This window comes from Phyllostomus discolor, chromosome X (assembly GCF_004126475.2).
Source record: "Phyllostomus discolor isolate MPI-MPIP mPhyDis1 chromosome X, mPhyDis1.pri.v3, whole genome shotgun sequence".
Lineage (NCBI taxonomy): Eukaryota > Metazoa > Chordata > Mammalia > Chiroptera > Phyllostomidae > Phyllostomus > Phyllostomus discolor.
Window position 1 is genome coordinate 17582172 of NC_050198.1, and position 12907 is coordinate 17595078.

Sequence of the window (12907 nt, forward strand, 5' to 3'; positions counted from 1 at the left end):
TTTACATTATAAAATTAACATAGGTGCGTCTTGCTATTATAGCGTTCACATATTCCTTAGGAATACCAAAAGTCTAACGTGCCCTGGCTGGTGTGGCTCAGGTGGTTGGAGCAACGTCCTATAAACCAAAAGGTTGCAGGTTCAGTTCCCAGTCTGGGCAGATGCAGGGGTTGCAGGTTTGGTCCCTGGTCAGGGTGCGGACGAGAGGCAACCAATTGATGTTTCTCTCTCACATCGATGTTTCTCTCCCTCTCTTTCTCCCTCCCTTCCCCTCTCTCTAAACTGAGCATGTCCTTGGGTGAGGATAAAAAAACAAATAAATAAATAATGTGTTTTTAAAAGTCTAATGTATTTTGTCATATTTGTAACTTATTTTGAGTGAATTATACGAAGTTATTAAAACTCACTACTTTGGTCAAATAGAAATACGCCATGTAGTAAGTGCTTGAGCAAGCCACTAACATCTTTGTAACTTAGTGTCCTCTGTAAACTATTGAGGCAGGACGAAATCACTGAGGAATTTTCTAGCTGTAAAAAAAATCTTTTCCTATTAAGGATTAACTATCTAGAATAGTTTGGATGACTGTTCAGTAAATATTCATCCCTGTTCCCCTTCTACTGTAGAAAGGGACTACTTCCCCATTCGGTGGATGTCTGGCCAATAGACTGTGAGTGGACTTGATATAAACATTGGCCAAAAGTGCTCTTGGGAGGTTAGGCTCAGTTCATACTCTGGTGATCCATCACGAGCAGGGCATGCCAGTGACCCTGCATTCCAGAGACCCGTGTCCCAGGCCCAGAATAAAAATATATGTAGCAGACTTGAAGCCAACACACATGCTGGAGCTGCACTCAGCTAACCCACATCTTGAAAGAGCTGCCCAGCCAAGCCTGGCCTATGCCAGCCAAATCAGAGGCAACCTAAAGATCCACGAGCATGAGAAGAAATGCTTACTGTTTTGAGTTTTGGGGTGATTTGTATCACTATATTATGATAATAGCTGACTAATATACTATCATACATGGATCCTATATAAAGAAATACCAATACCTTCTTACTGGCTTAAGTGTATTAAAAAATTTGGTAGATTTTTGTTGAGAACGCAATGTGAAGTCTATCCAGGCCATTTATCTACTTAGAAATGTGCAGCTTCTAATCTCTCTAAGGATTCAAGAATCTACCACTCTATGGGCCTTGGTGGGACCCAAGTCCCTGACTACCATGGCAATGGAGCCCAAATTCCAGCCACTTCTCTTCCCTGACCCCTGGCAGTTAGAACCTAGCCAGGTATGTGACCTAAGCTTGCCTGATAAGAAGAATCTGCAACTTATGGCCCGCAGCAAAATCTGGCCCACCGCCTGTATTTGTAAATAAAGCTTTATTAGAATACACCATGCCCATCCATTTATGTGTGATCTCTGGTTTCCTTCACCCTGCAACAGCAGAGTTGAGTAGTTGCAACAGAGAATACATGGCCTGGAAAGACTAAAATACTTACTAACTGAACCTTTAGAGAAAAAAGTCCAACCTCCACCGTATTAATGACTTGGTCAGAAACTTTCATTCTAAACTTAGTTGCACAAGAAGTAACAGTTGAAAGACTTTTTGCCAGTGGTGGTGGCAAACAAATCCAGTGGCAACGGTGCCTCTGAGTGCACCAACATATCACGGTCACGACGGCAGTTTATTATTGAGATCCACTCTGTGGCTTCAGGCTGGGTGTGTTTCTGAATTCCTTGCCTGATCTTCCTTGATGATTTCTGCCCATTTTGAAACCCAGCCCTTCAGGCCTTTCCACTGATTCCATGAGCTACCTGACATCCTTCGGATAAGACAGAGCATTCTACCTAAGGTAACCACAGTCACTTTCTATTAGTTGTTAATCAGAACCTTGAGTGGTTCACAGGCCTTGCTTTATTCCTGACTCTGAGCAAGATGTTCCGATCCCACTCCCCAGGGATGTTTTTCTCACCATCTAACATAGCTCGAATCTATCAACCTGTATTTTACTGACTGCCCATTTTCTCTCCAGGACTGGAAGGTTCTTTAAAGCAAGAACCAAACTTAATTCATTTTTCTGTGGTGCTCAGGAAAATGTGAAAGAGTATCAGAATAAATTAACAGGCATGAAGACAATCAGAGCCATAAGACCATCATTTTCATCATCAAAATTGCCAAGCTTAATCGAGTCATTATCATACAGAAGCGATCCGCCAAGTACCCTACATGCACTGTCATTTAGTCCTCTTAACAGTCCTATGACTTAGAAAAGATTTTATCTGATTTCATAGATAAGGGAATTGTGGAGCATAAAAGTTAAGGAACTAGTCAGCAGAAAGCCTGGATTCCAAAACAACTTGAATTCTTCAGCCTGTGCTCATAAACAATGACTTCAACCAATTTTACCTGGAACTAAACAAAAGCCATTGGAAATGTAGTGGTTCCTGACCAATTCCTAGAGAAGGCCAAGTAGAGTAAACTTAAGATACTCTTTCCGCCTCTGGATGTGAAAAAAAAAAGTAAGCTAGTGGATTAGAGACACTCTATCCGTTGCTGGACATATGAGAGGCCTCCTATTTGGGGTGAGATTTCGGCTTATCCTCTCTGTGGAACGGGATTAGTGCTTCTGCTTCTTTTAAAGTCTATGGTTGAAGGTGAACTAAAAGGAGACCTCTATATGACCCTGCAAGAAGGGACTACCTAGCTCACTGGCCAAAGATGATAAACAAAGTGGGTAAGAAGCATCAAAAAGCAAAAGGTTTCAGCGTTGCTTTAGTGCACAATGGTAGGTGCCTACGGAGGCACGGTAACCAATGGCAACCCAAGGACCCCCCCCCACACACACACATACAAGGTCCTTACGGGATGTTACTGGTATCCTGGATGGCTGGAAGAAACACTGTCTAAGAGAAGACAACAGAGACAAGAACATCCCAAAGGTGGGGTGAGCACCTAAAAAGAGGCTGATGAAACTGACCTCATTGGAGTAGCTCGCAGAAGCTCAAAATGACTCAAAGTGGGGTATTGAGGGAAGGCGCACCCTGGTGGCATTCTCAGTCTGCCGTTAGCAGCATGTGCATAGGGTTGCTGAATTGCTTTTCTATGATCAAAACTGGCTTTGGATGCCCTGGAGTCTGCCATTTTCCAGCAAGTTGAAATACAAGTATTGGACCACCCATGGAGAATACTCTCTGGTTTCTGAGAGAAGGCTTGTGTCCAGATGCACTGGACATCCACTTTGAACTCGGTAGTATTCAGTTTATCACACAAAATAAGACACAGCCCTTGTGTCTTTAAGGAGCCTGCGCAGGAGGCAGGTAAGTAAACCAACTGATTACTATGTGGTAAATTGCAGAAGAAGGTCATTTCCGAACCAGTGAATCTGGTAATGAGTGCAAATGCATAAATAATATATTGATATTATATTATGTTAAATGTTAAACCAATTTCTAAGTTTCTAGGCTTTCTGGTGAACTGACAGTTTTAGGATCTGGAGAAGGAAATAACATCTTAGTGAGACCTGAAAGACAAATAGGACCGAGGGGCAGAGAACATCTGAAATCTCCAAATCAGTTTAATATCGTTAGAGCTGAACTTGTGGACAGTGGGGTGCAGGCGGGAACTAATTAAGAGTGAGGCTGACCAGAGGACCTAGGGCCACGTACAGGACTCATATGCCCAATTAATGAGTCTGGACATTGTCCTAAGGGAAGTGAGATTACAGTACTGAAGTTCTTACACTTACAAAAACAACATGGAGCGAAAGATACTTGGGAACACAGTAGGGGCGCTCACTGAAAATAACCAAGATTTCTACCAGCACTGTCAGCTTAGGAACCTAACGTAGCAAATGCGGAGCTAAAATGGAAATATGGAGGCTTAGAAATGAATAGATGTGAGGTATCAAGGAGGTTCCTTAAAACTATTAGAAAATTATTTGATTTCCTCTTAGAATAAGAAAGGAGAAATATCTTAAGACTCCAAATTTGAAACAAGTTGTTTTAAAGCCATTAGAACTTTGTTACTTTTAACCTAAAATTGGAAAAGAAGACAATACTGTAACTCCTTGTGATGTGAGACTAAAGAATGAATGTGGATTTAAAATTTTGGGTTAAAAGGTAGGTATTTTCATTAAGATAAACACTAAAAAATTATTTTAACTGAACCTAACAAATTCTTTATAACAAAAAAGTGGGGAGACTTCAGAAAATAAATAGTGCCTTCAAAATAGAATTGATAAGTGAAAATCAACTTTTTGTTGCTAGCTTCTATTTCAAACATATTAATCCAACTACTATAAATATATAGGGCCCAGATGTGATGAAAGACCAAAGGTATACACTGTAAATTATACAGCTATTTCCACCAACTCAGTTAAATGCCCAAACTGGTTTTGGTATTACCTGAATTTTCATGGATGATACAGCGCTCCGAAATAATGCTAACTTCAGTATAGAATACTTTCTAGAACTCATCTTGTTAGTATGCAGTAATCATCATGGTTTGTTCTCATTTCACTTACGTGTTCGCAATGATAGTGATACTTCCCTCTCTAGCGTTCCCTGAAAACAGGTATAATCACTTAGTAAGATAAAAATGTCACCTACCCTTGGCGGTCCTTGTACATTTTGTCCACTCTTTCCCATTGGACATCCAGCCCTGAGAGAGCCTCCTGGAGCTTCGCCCTTTCCACGGGTGTGGCGCTTTGCAGTGCTGCTGTCTTCTTGTTGTGAATAACGTCAATCCGACCTGAGATTTGTTGCAGGTTATCTTTGATATTCTGTAATGGCAAAAATGTAAGACAAACCAGAAATGAGAAATGTCTAGGGAAAGAGAAAAAGGGCAACTTATAAAGCCCGGAAGTAATAGACAACCTTCTTAATCGTTGACTTTTTAAAGCCATCAGTTCTGAAGCCGGAGGTTGTAGCCTGCTTGGATTCCACAGCTAAGGGACAGGCCTATTCTTCATACAGTACATCCGTCCCTGCACCTCAAAAGCCTTTCTCCATTTGGCTTCTGTGACCTGAACTCTTCTGGCTTTTCTCCCACCTTCCTGCCTACTGCCTCACTGCTTCCCTTGCTGAATCCTCCTCCTCTTAACAATGTCTTAATATCGGAGTGCTCTAACTTAGTTTGCCTCTCCTTTCCTTCTCTATTCCTACATCCTCTATTTGTTCCCATGACTATAAATGCCCTGGAAAGGACAATGACTTGCAAACTTGCGTACCCAGCCCTGACCTCAGCTCTGAACTCTGCACTCACAAGTTCAACTTGGATGTCTCAGGAGCGTCTTATCTGAAACATAACATGGCCCTAACCAAATTGTTAACTGTACCCCCTTACCCTTCTCTTCCTATGGTTTTCCTCATTTCAATAAATGACATACCAGTGAAATAGTTATTCGGGCTGACCACCTTAGAATCATCCTTGAGCTTTCCTTTTTAAGCCCTAGGATGCAAACTGCTGGCAAGTCCTGTTGGCCTTACTTCCAGAACCTGCCCAGAATTGCTGCACTTCTCATTACGTCCCTTGCTATAGTTCTGATAGCGGCTATCATTATATTCACCTGGATTATTGCAACAGCTGCCTAAACGATCCTCCTGATTCCGGTCTTGCCCATTTCCCAGTCAGTTCCCCAGACAGCCACACAAGAGATTCTTCATAAAATAGAAGTCATATTACTCCTCTGCTGTGGACCCTCCCATGGCCCCCTCATCAAACCCATAATCTTTACCATGACCTAAAAAGCTCTCTACGGCTTGCTTGTACGCTGCCTACAATTCTAATCTTATCTTTTCTTAGTCTCTCCCAGGTTCACACTATTTCAGCCTCATTAGCCTCTCTGCACCCCTGGAGTCTGCCAAGCATGGCTTCGAGGTATCTGCACTTGCTGTTCCCTCTGCCAAAAAGATTCTTTCCCTCCAAGACATTTATTGATATGGCTGGTTCCCCCGCTTCTTTCTCACGTTAAAGGAGCCTTTTCTACCACTCTATTTTAAATAGCAGTCCCAATCACTCTGTACTCCCTGTCTTCTTTAATTTTTGTCATGGCACTTATGACTAACATTCAGTTATATATCCACTATTCTCTCTACACCACTCAACTAGACCTCGTGAGTGCAGGGATGTCGTGTGTCTTGCTTTCTATTGGGTTTCCAGGGCTCCATGGTGGGTACTGGTGCATTTTTGTTGGCTAAATGAAGGAACCCAAATGTATACCATAAATTAACTGCATACTTTCTATCTAGTTTATACATAAGGGAAAAATTCACAAGCCACAAATTCATTACGTAATAAACATTTTTTAAGTATTGATTTCCAAAAAGAATTTGCTGAAAATTTTATTCCGCTTGTCTTGCTAGTATGAATTTGTTTATTTGGCTCATCTGGGGTTTTACAGACAAGTCAATCGAGAGGCGTTTACTGAGCTCTTCCAGGCAAAAGGATCGATATAGCGAAAGTGAAAGTAGGTGAAGGACAGTTTTATTTGTTTGTTTCAAGAACTTTTAAATTGATCTTATTCTGGTAGCAAGGGAAGGTGTGGTTTGGAGAGCTGAAGGAAAAACAATACAAGTGCAGGACTCCCAGCTAGATTATAAGAAAGAATATGATGAGTGGGCGCGCTAAGTGGCACTGAATCTTTCTGGAAGTTCAGTGAAGGAATACGTCACAGACCACGTTCGGTCACAAGCTCAGGAGAGAGTTGCTGGAGAGAGTGCAATGTGGGGCTGACATGGCTGAGCAGTCAAAGTGCATAGGACATTATAGTTAGTTGGCCACACGCATGAGCACGCAGATTTGGCTGCCTTTTTAGAAATGTAGGGAATTAGGGAAAGGTGGTTCAAGAAACAGAGGCTGCAGATGTTCAACAATGTGCTTGGAAAATTTTAAGTGTAATTCAGTAGCCAGTGGGAAACTATGATTTAGTACAAACCTATAGAAAATTGCAAATGGATAAAGTGAAGGGAAATATTATACATAGCTCCCATGAACCTGCTGTCCAGTGTGGACCCTGATGGAGCTGCAGACAACCTTCTTTCACTATGCTCCCAAACACGCACCTCCTCACCTGGGCTAGTCTCAAACGAGTTGGTATAATATTTTATTCACAAATACCTCAGCATGTGTTTCCGATATAGATCAACTCTCTTCAAAGTAAGTACACAGAATACCTTCATCACACCTCCCAACTTCACAGAAATTCACTAACATAATCAAATATCAAGTTGCTATTCATTATTACGTCGAATCGAGAAAGGAGTTCAAAAGGAGGAAGACTCTGAAGAACGCGCTGACTGTGTGTTGGGTACAGAAGAGGAAAGACCTGAGTAACTCGCAGGCCTCTGGCCTGAAAACCCAGATGAGCCGTGGTGTCACTGACGAAACGGATTTCAGATGGATGAACAGGCTCCGGGTGTGCTCGCGTGCTTGTGTGCGTAAGTGATGAGTGCAGTTTGGGACATGATCACCCTGAGAAGCCTTTGGGGCCTCAGACGCTACATATCCAACAGGCAACTGACATCAGATTTTGCGAAGAATGAAATTGCACCTAGCATTGGGCCACACGTATCTGCACATTTCTGCATGGTCTGGGCTTTCGGAGCAAAGAGTATTGGAAACTGGGTGAAAGGATAACTGAATAGCAAACATATCTTCCAGTTGAGACGAGTGCATTGCTCCAGAGAGGCTTAGAAACTTATCTCTCTGGAGCGCTTTGCTTACATTCTAAATTACATTCCGAGAATAACAGAACTCTATTTTCCACTCTCCGTGGAGATGATTTGTTTATATTCCAGAACAAATGTTGGTTTGTCCTCCCTCCCTCTCTCTCTCTCTCTCTCTCTCTCTCTCTCACACACACACACACACACACACACACACACACACACACAGGCTTCCTTATATAAGCTCTGATATTCATCACTTGGGACTTTCTCTCCTGTACCGCAACCCTGCGCAGTAAACATCTGGCCCTCGTTGCATTTTCCTATGGGGATTTGGGGGTTGGGAATGGGCACGAAGATGCTACTGAATAATTAATAACATGTTCTCTAATTCAGGTATCTCCTGTTTCCTGGCAGGATAAATAAATATAGATATAAAGACTTAACAAACACCAACAAAAGGGAATTTTTTTTTTGCTAACTTTCAGGCACTGGTGGGGAGGGTGTTAAGCATGTATGAGATGGAGACAAGGCTACATAGAAAGTGGGTATTGGTGGGCCTGTAGCTCTCCAGAAGGCAGGCTCTGAAGTAAAATCCACAAGTCAGACTAGGCAACAGTACACAGGTTATGGGGAGATTTGGGGGCACTTTCCTGCCTCTTTCTAAGACTTCTGACTGTGATGCATGAAGACTGGCTTCCGTGGAGAATTGAGCGATAGAAACGGGAGAACACAGATACTGTCAGTTGTAAGGACTAAAAGGCCATGCTTACACTGGGAACCTAAAAGAGAAAAGAGCAGCTGTATTCCCATGTCTTTCCAATTAGCTACAAAAAAGGTTACATTGCAATGGTGAACTGTTATGTGAATTAATTTCAGAGAGAGGGGAGCTGTTTATAACATCCCAAGGTGTTCTCTTCAAGTCCATGGAACTTTGTGATCGGAAGGCTTTATTATTTTTGTTAAGTAACTCAATTTAACTCCGGTGTAAGAGTACTGATCTGACAGGGTGACCATTACCATAGGAGAGAATGGAGGGCGTGCCAACACCAAGACGTCCTTTGGGAGTACTGATCTGGGGGAAGGCAGGTTAACACTGTCTTCTACCAGTGCTACATACAGAACTGTGAGTCACCGGCATTCAGATGATGTTTAATTGCACAAGAGAAGGTCAGATTGCTCAGAAACGCTCTTTAGAGTGAAAAGAGTAAGACAAAAGCCTGCCCGAGGTTACACCTCTGTCAAAAGCAGAGGCAGAGGAAATAGATAAGCATGCATGAAAAGTAATTCCCATCAGACCCAGAGAGAGAACCCTAAGAGTAAAGGAATTCGAAACCAAGGGAAGATGAAAGAACAGGAAGGAGGGAGGGAGTGGTCGCTAGAAAAGGAGGGAAGAATCAACTTTGGGAATTTAGGAGGTCATCAGGGATCTTATCAAGAGCAATTTCAGCATTTGGGAAGTGTGAAAATATAAGTGGAATCTAACCAACAAAATAAGTGAGCAAAATAGGACCAGAGACATGGAGATAAAGAACAAACTGACAGTGACCAGAGGGGAGGAGGAGAGGGATAGCGGGGGAAAGAAGGGGAAGGACCATCAAGGGACATGTATAAAGGCCCCATGGACAAAGCCAAAGGGGGGTAGGATTGAGGGTGGGAGGAGGGGGTGGGTGGGACGGGGGGAGTTGAGGGGGGTAAAGACAATTGTACTTGAACAACAATAAAAAAATGAAAAAGAAAAAGGAAATATAAACCTGGAGAGAGCATACTGTCTTCCACTGTCACCTCCTTTCACTACAAAATTGAAAAGAGTGTAGTGCGACACCGCAGTTTGTTTTGGTTGACATAAGACACATGTTTATTGAAGAAAGGTTTACTACTAATAAAAACAAAACTGACTATATAACAGAAACTTTTTAAAAAGATAAAATGGGGAATTTACAGAACAATGCAAACAAAACAGAAACAGACCTATAGATGTAGAGAACAGACAGATGGTTGCCAAATGGGAGAGGGGCTGGGAGACTGGGAGAAAAAGGTGGAGGGATCGACAAGCACAGATAGGTAGTGACAGAACAGTCACGGGGATGGAAAGTCCAGCATAGGGAATGCAGTCAATAATATTGTGATAACTATGTATGGTGCCGGGTGGGTACTGGAAATACCTGAGGGACCACTTTGTGAAGTTTGTCTAACCACCGTGCTGTACACCTGGAACTAATACAAAATAATCCTGAACGTGAACTGTAATTGAAACAATAATTTTAAAAAAAGATAGAATGGATCTGGTATATGCTAGCAATGCCTAAAAAGTCACTGCAGTCAAGCACACCTTTCATACATATTTTTTATTCACCTGGAAAAATTTCACGACCATCTTCTGATGGCTCTGAGCCTGGAGGCCTGGACTGAATATTTCGGGCTATTCTATGAATTTGGTTAGATCATGACCCACACGGCTTCTCTGCAAAGTTCCTGCTAGCTCAGCTGACCCGGGCAGCCTCACGTCACCAGCACTTGCACTGGGGCAACTCCCGATGCTGGTGTGAGACGTGGACTCCATCTCTGTGCAGCTGCCAGCCCAAGGGCAAAGACCCAGACATCGGACAAATGCTCCAAGTGATTCCGGGCAGCCGGCTTAAGGATGGGCTAATTACTTAAATTCACATTGCAACAACCAGCCACATTTGCCTGCACTTTGCAAGCCCAAACACTTCAAATGAATGGCTGTAACATTATATGGGAGTAAAATTCAAGAGGAGGAAAGAAGGGTCTTTCCCACCAGAATACAAATCATAGAATAAAAATCATCTATTTACGGCTTTGGTGTGAAGTGGTGTGGCATGGTATACACACACATTCTTTCTCTGAGGATGTGAGCTTGCAAAGCTTCCTGATTTTAGCCTGAAATCTCTACAGAGATCTCAGTTTTCTGGAAAGTGGTACAAGAACTAAGAATCAAGTAATGGCCCTGGCTGGTGCGGCTCAGTGTATTGAGCACCGGACTGCGAACCAAAGGGTCACTGGTTCAATTCCCAATCGGGGCACATGCCTGGGTTGCAGGCCAGGTCCCCAGTCAGGGGTGCATAGGAGGCAAGCACACATTGATGTTTTTTCTCCCTCTCCTTCTCCTTCCCTTCCCCTCTCTCTAAAAATAAATAAATAAATGTTTAAAAAAAGAATCGAGTCATGAACCGTTTTAGTAATGCTGGGCAGCATGTTGTAAAGACAAGAAAACTTTCTATTTTAGGTGAAAAAAGCAAAAAAGCACAAACTGGGACAGGGGATATCATACTCCCTGGATATCTAGATAATAGCTCCTTGGTGCATTCTCAGAGAAGGCTGTCAAAACTGGCTGGAGTCCAGGAAATCTTTTTTAAAGTCCCTACACATACTCCTTTCCCTGCGGCATTGCACACAGAAAAATGGTATATGCACCAAAGACAATTCTGTAGCAGTTTCCATAGTTTAAAGTCAGACATGAGATCTTTTATAGCTTTTTCCTATTTTAGTTTGTCTAGAAATAAGTGATCTTTACAGTTTCTGACCCTCTAAAAATGAAACCATAGTCCCTGTAGTTGCTATGGTGATAAAAAAAAAAAACATCCCTAGGATCACTATAGAATATATTATTTCCATTTCTGCCCCTGAATAGTTCCTTATCTTACCTGACAATATGATGGAAAACGATGCAGTGCCAACTTTTAGTCCACTTCATTCCTAATTTTGCCATGCCCAATGAACTGACTTCCCCAACACCCCTTCGATCCTGTAAGATGTCTACTTGTGAACCACACTTCCTGCGAGAGGAAATTTTAATTTCTGAAAGGCATTTGTACATGGGTTTATAGAATCTAAGTCTTTAACATTGCCGAATAGCATCCTTGCCACTCTGGTTCACAAAATCAAATTAAGTGAGGCCCTTCTTTACACACTGTTAACAGAGAAAAATTAGAGAGTGAAGTAACTCTCACAACTGAAAGATGAAGTCCGGATACATGAAATAAAGACGAACAGAAAACTATGAACTATGATGCCTCAATTCACAGTTCTCATTGAAAAGCTTGCTGTTCAAATAAGCACTCATGGATAACAGAGGCAAAAATGTGGGCCTCCACTTTGAGATAAACACTATTTGAAAACATGGGTCTCCCTTTAAGAAGAGAATGTTTTTAAAGGGATTCGTGAACCAAACAATATGAAACTAAAAATAGTTCATTTATTCAAATCTTGGGTAGTAAGTGCCTTCCATGGGCTAAAAAGAGAAACTAGATACTACAGACAATTTAGCTAGGACACTGAACAAGGGCCCGATTTGCCGGCTAATCACGTTGGCATAAAGGTCTCAAGTAACTCTTAATTTTAACTATGCTATGTTCTCTATCATAACAGACAGATTTCTGAGGTTTAGGTTTTTTTCCATTTAACGTAAAGTGACAACCACTCCCTGGATGTCAGAATGTTTCATGAGAGACCATGCCTTCACTCACCTAAGTGGTAAACCCATTTGTACGAATGTCATAGTAGATACGGTAGAGATGGCACAGCGCTGGCATATACAGAACAGGGGTAGTGATATCTCAGATCAACTGAACTTGCTGTTAATTACTAATGATAAAAATGAACTTACAGGAGAACTTGAAATTTAATGTCATTTCTTACCTTCAGCTCAGTTCTTTGTTACAGAAAGCCCCAGCATTATTTCTGTTGTGCCTTCCCTGTAGTCACGAAAATAAATGGGTATCTCACAACTTCTTAACACAAAATGTGATTCAGCAGTTGCTTGCAATTCGCACAATTTAAAAAAATCAGGATGTCTATCATTTACAGGTGCCCTTAGATCTGTTTCATACCAAAGCAAGCTCAAATGCACTTTGATAAGTTTAAAACTCTTACCATGGTAGAATTTTAAATAATAGGTTGACTGTAGGGTATATATACAAACACTGATCTGAACTTTTATCTTCTATCTTAAAGTTTGCAATAAAATATTCAAAAATTATTTACAAAATACTTCCCAGTTTGCCAATGCTCCCTTGGTTAAAATGTCTCAGCAGGGAAAAAAAGAATGGCCTTAAAATTCAAAGAATATAGTTTCAGAGACATAAAAACAGAAGCTAAAATCTAAGATAATGTGAAATTGATTGCTTAGCATATTTCCCCCTAAAAGTGACTTCCATATTTCACTGAGACTCTGGCTTGAAGTAGATTGAACTTCATTTAAAAACAAAACAAAACTATA

The 12907-nt window shown here is 41.6% G+C and overlaps 1 protein-coding gene across 3 annotated transcripts in view; it reads right to left on the reverse strand.

The window, feature by feature from the left end:
* Positions 1-12907, reverse strand: part of DMD (dystrophin) — a 1951120-nt gene that overhangs the window by 1092938 nt on the left and 845275 nt on the right. For all 3 annotated transcript variants that reach the window (XM_036016633.1, XM_036016635.1, XM_036016634.1), the window contains one exon: positions 4609-4781. In XM_036016633.1, the coding sequence (XP_035872526.1) occupies positions 4609-4781 (173 nt within the window). The remainder of the gene's footprint in view (positions 1-4608; positions 4782-12907) is intronic.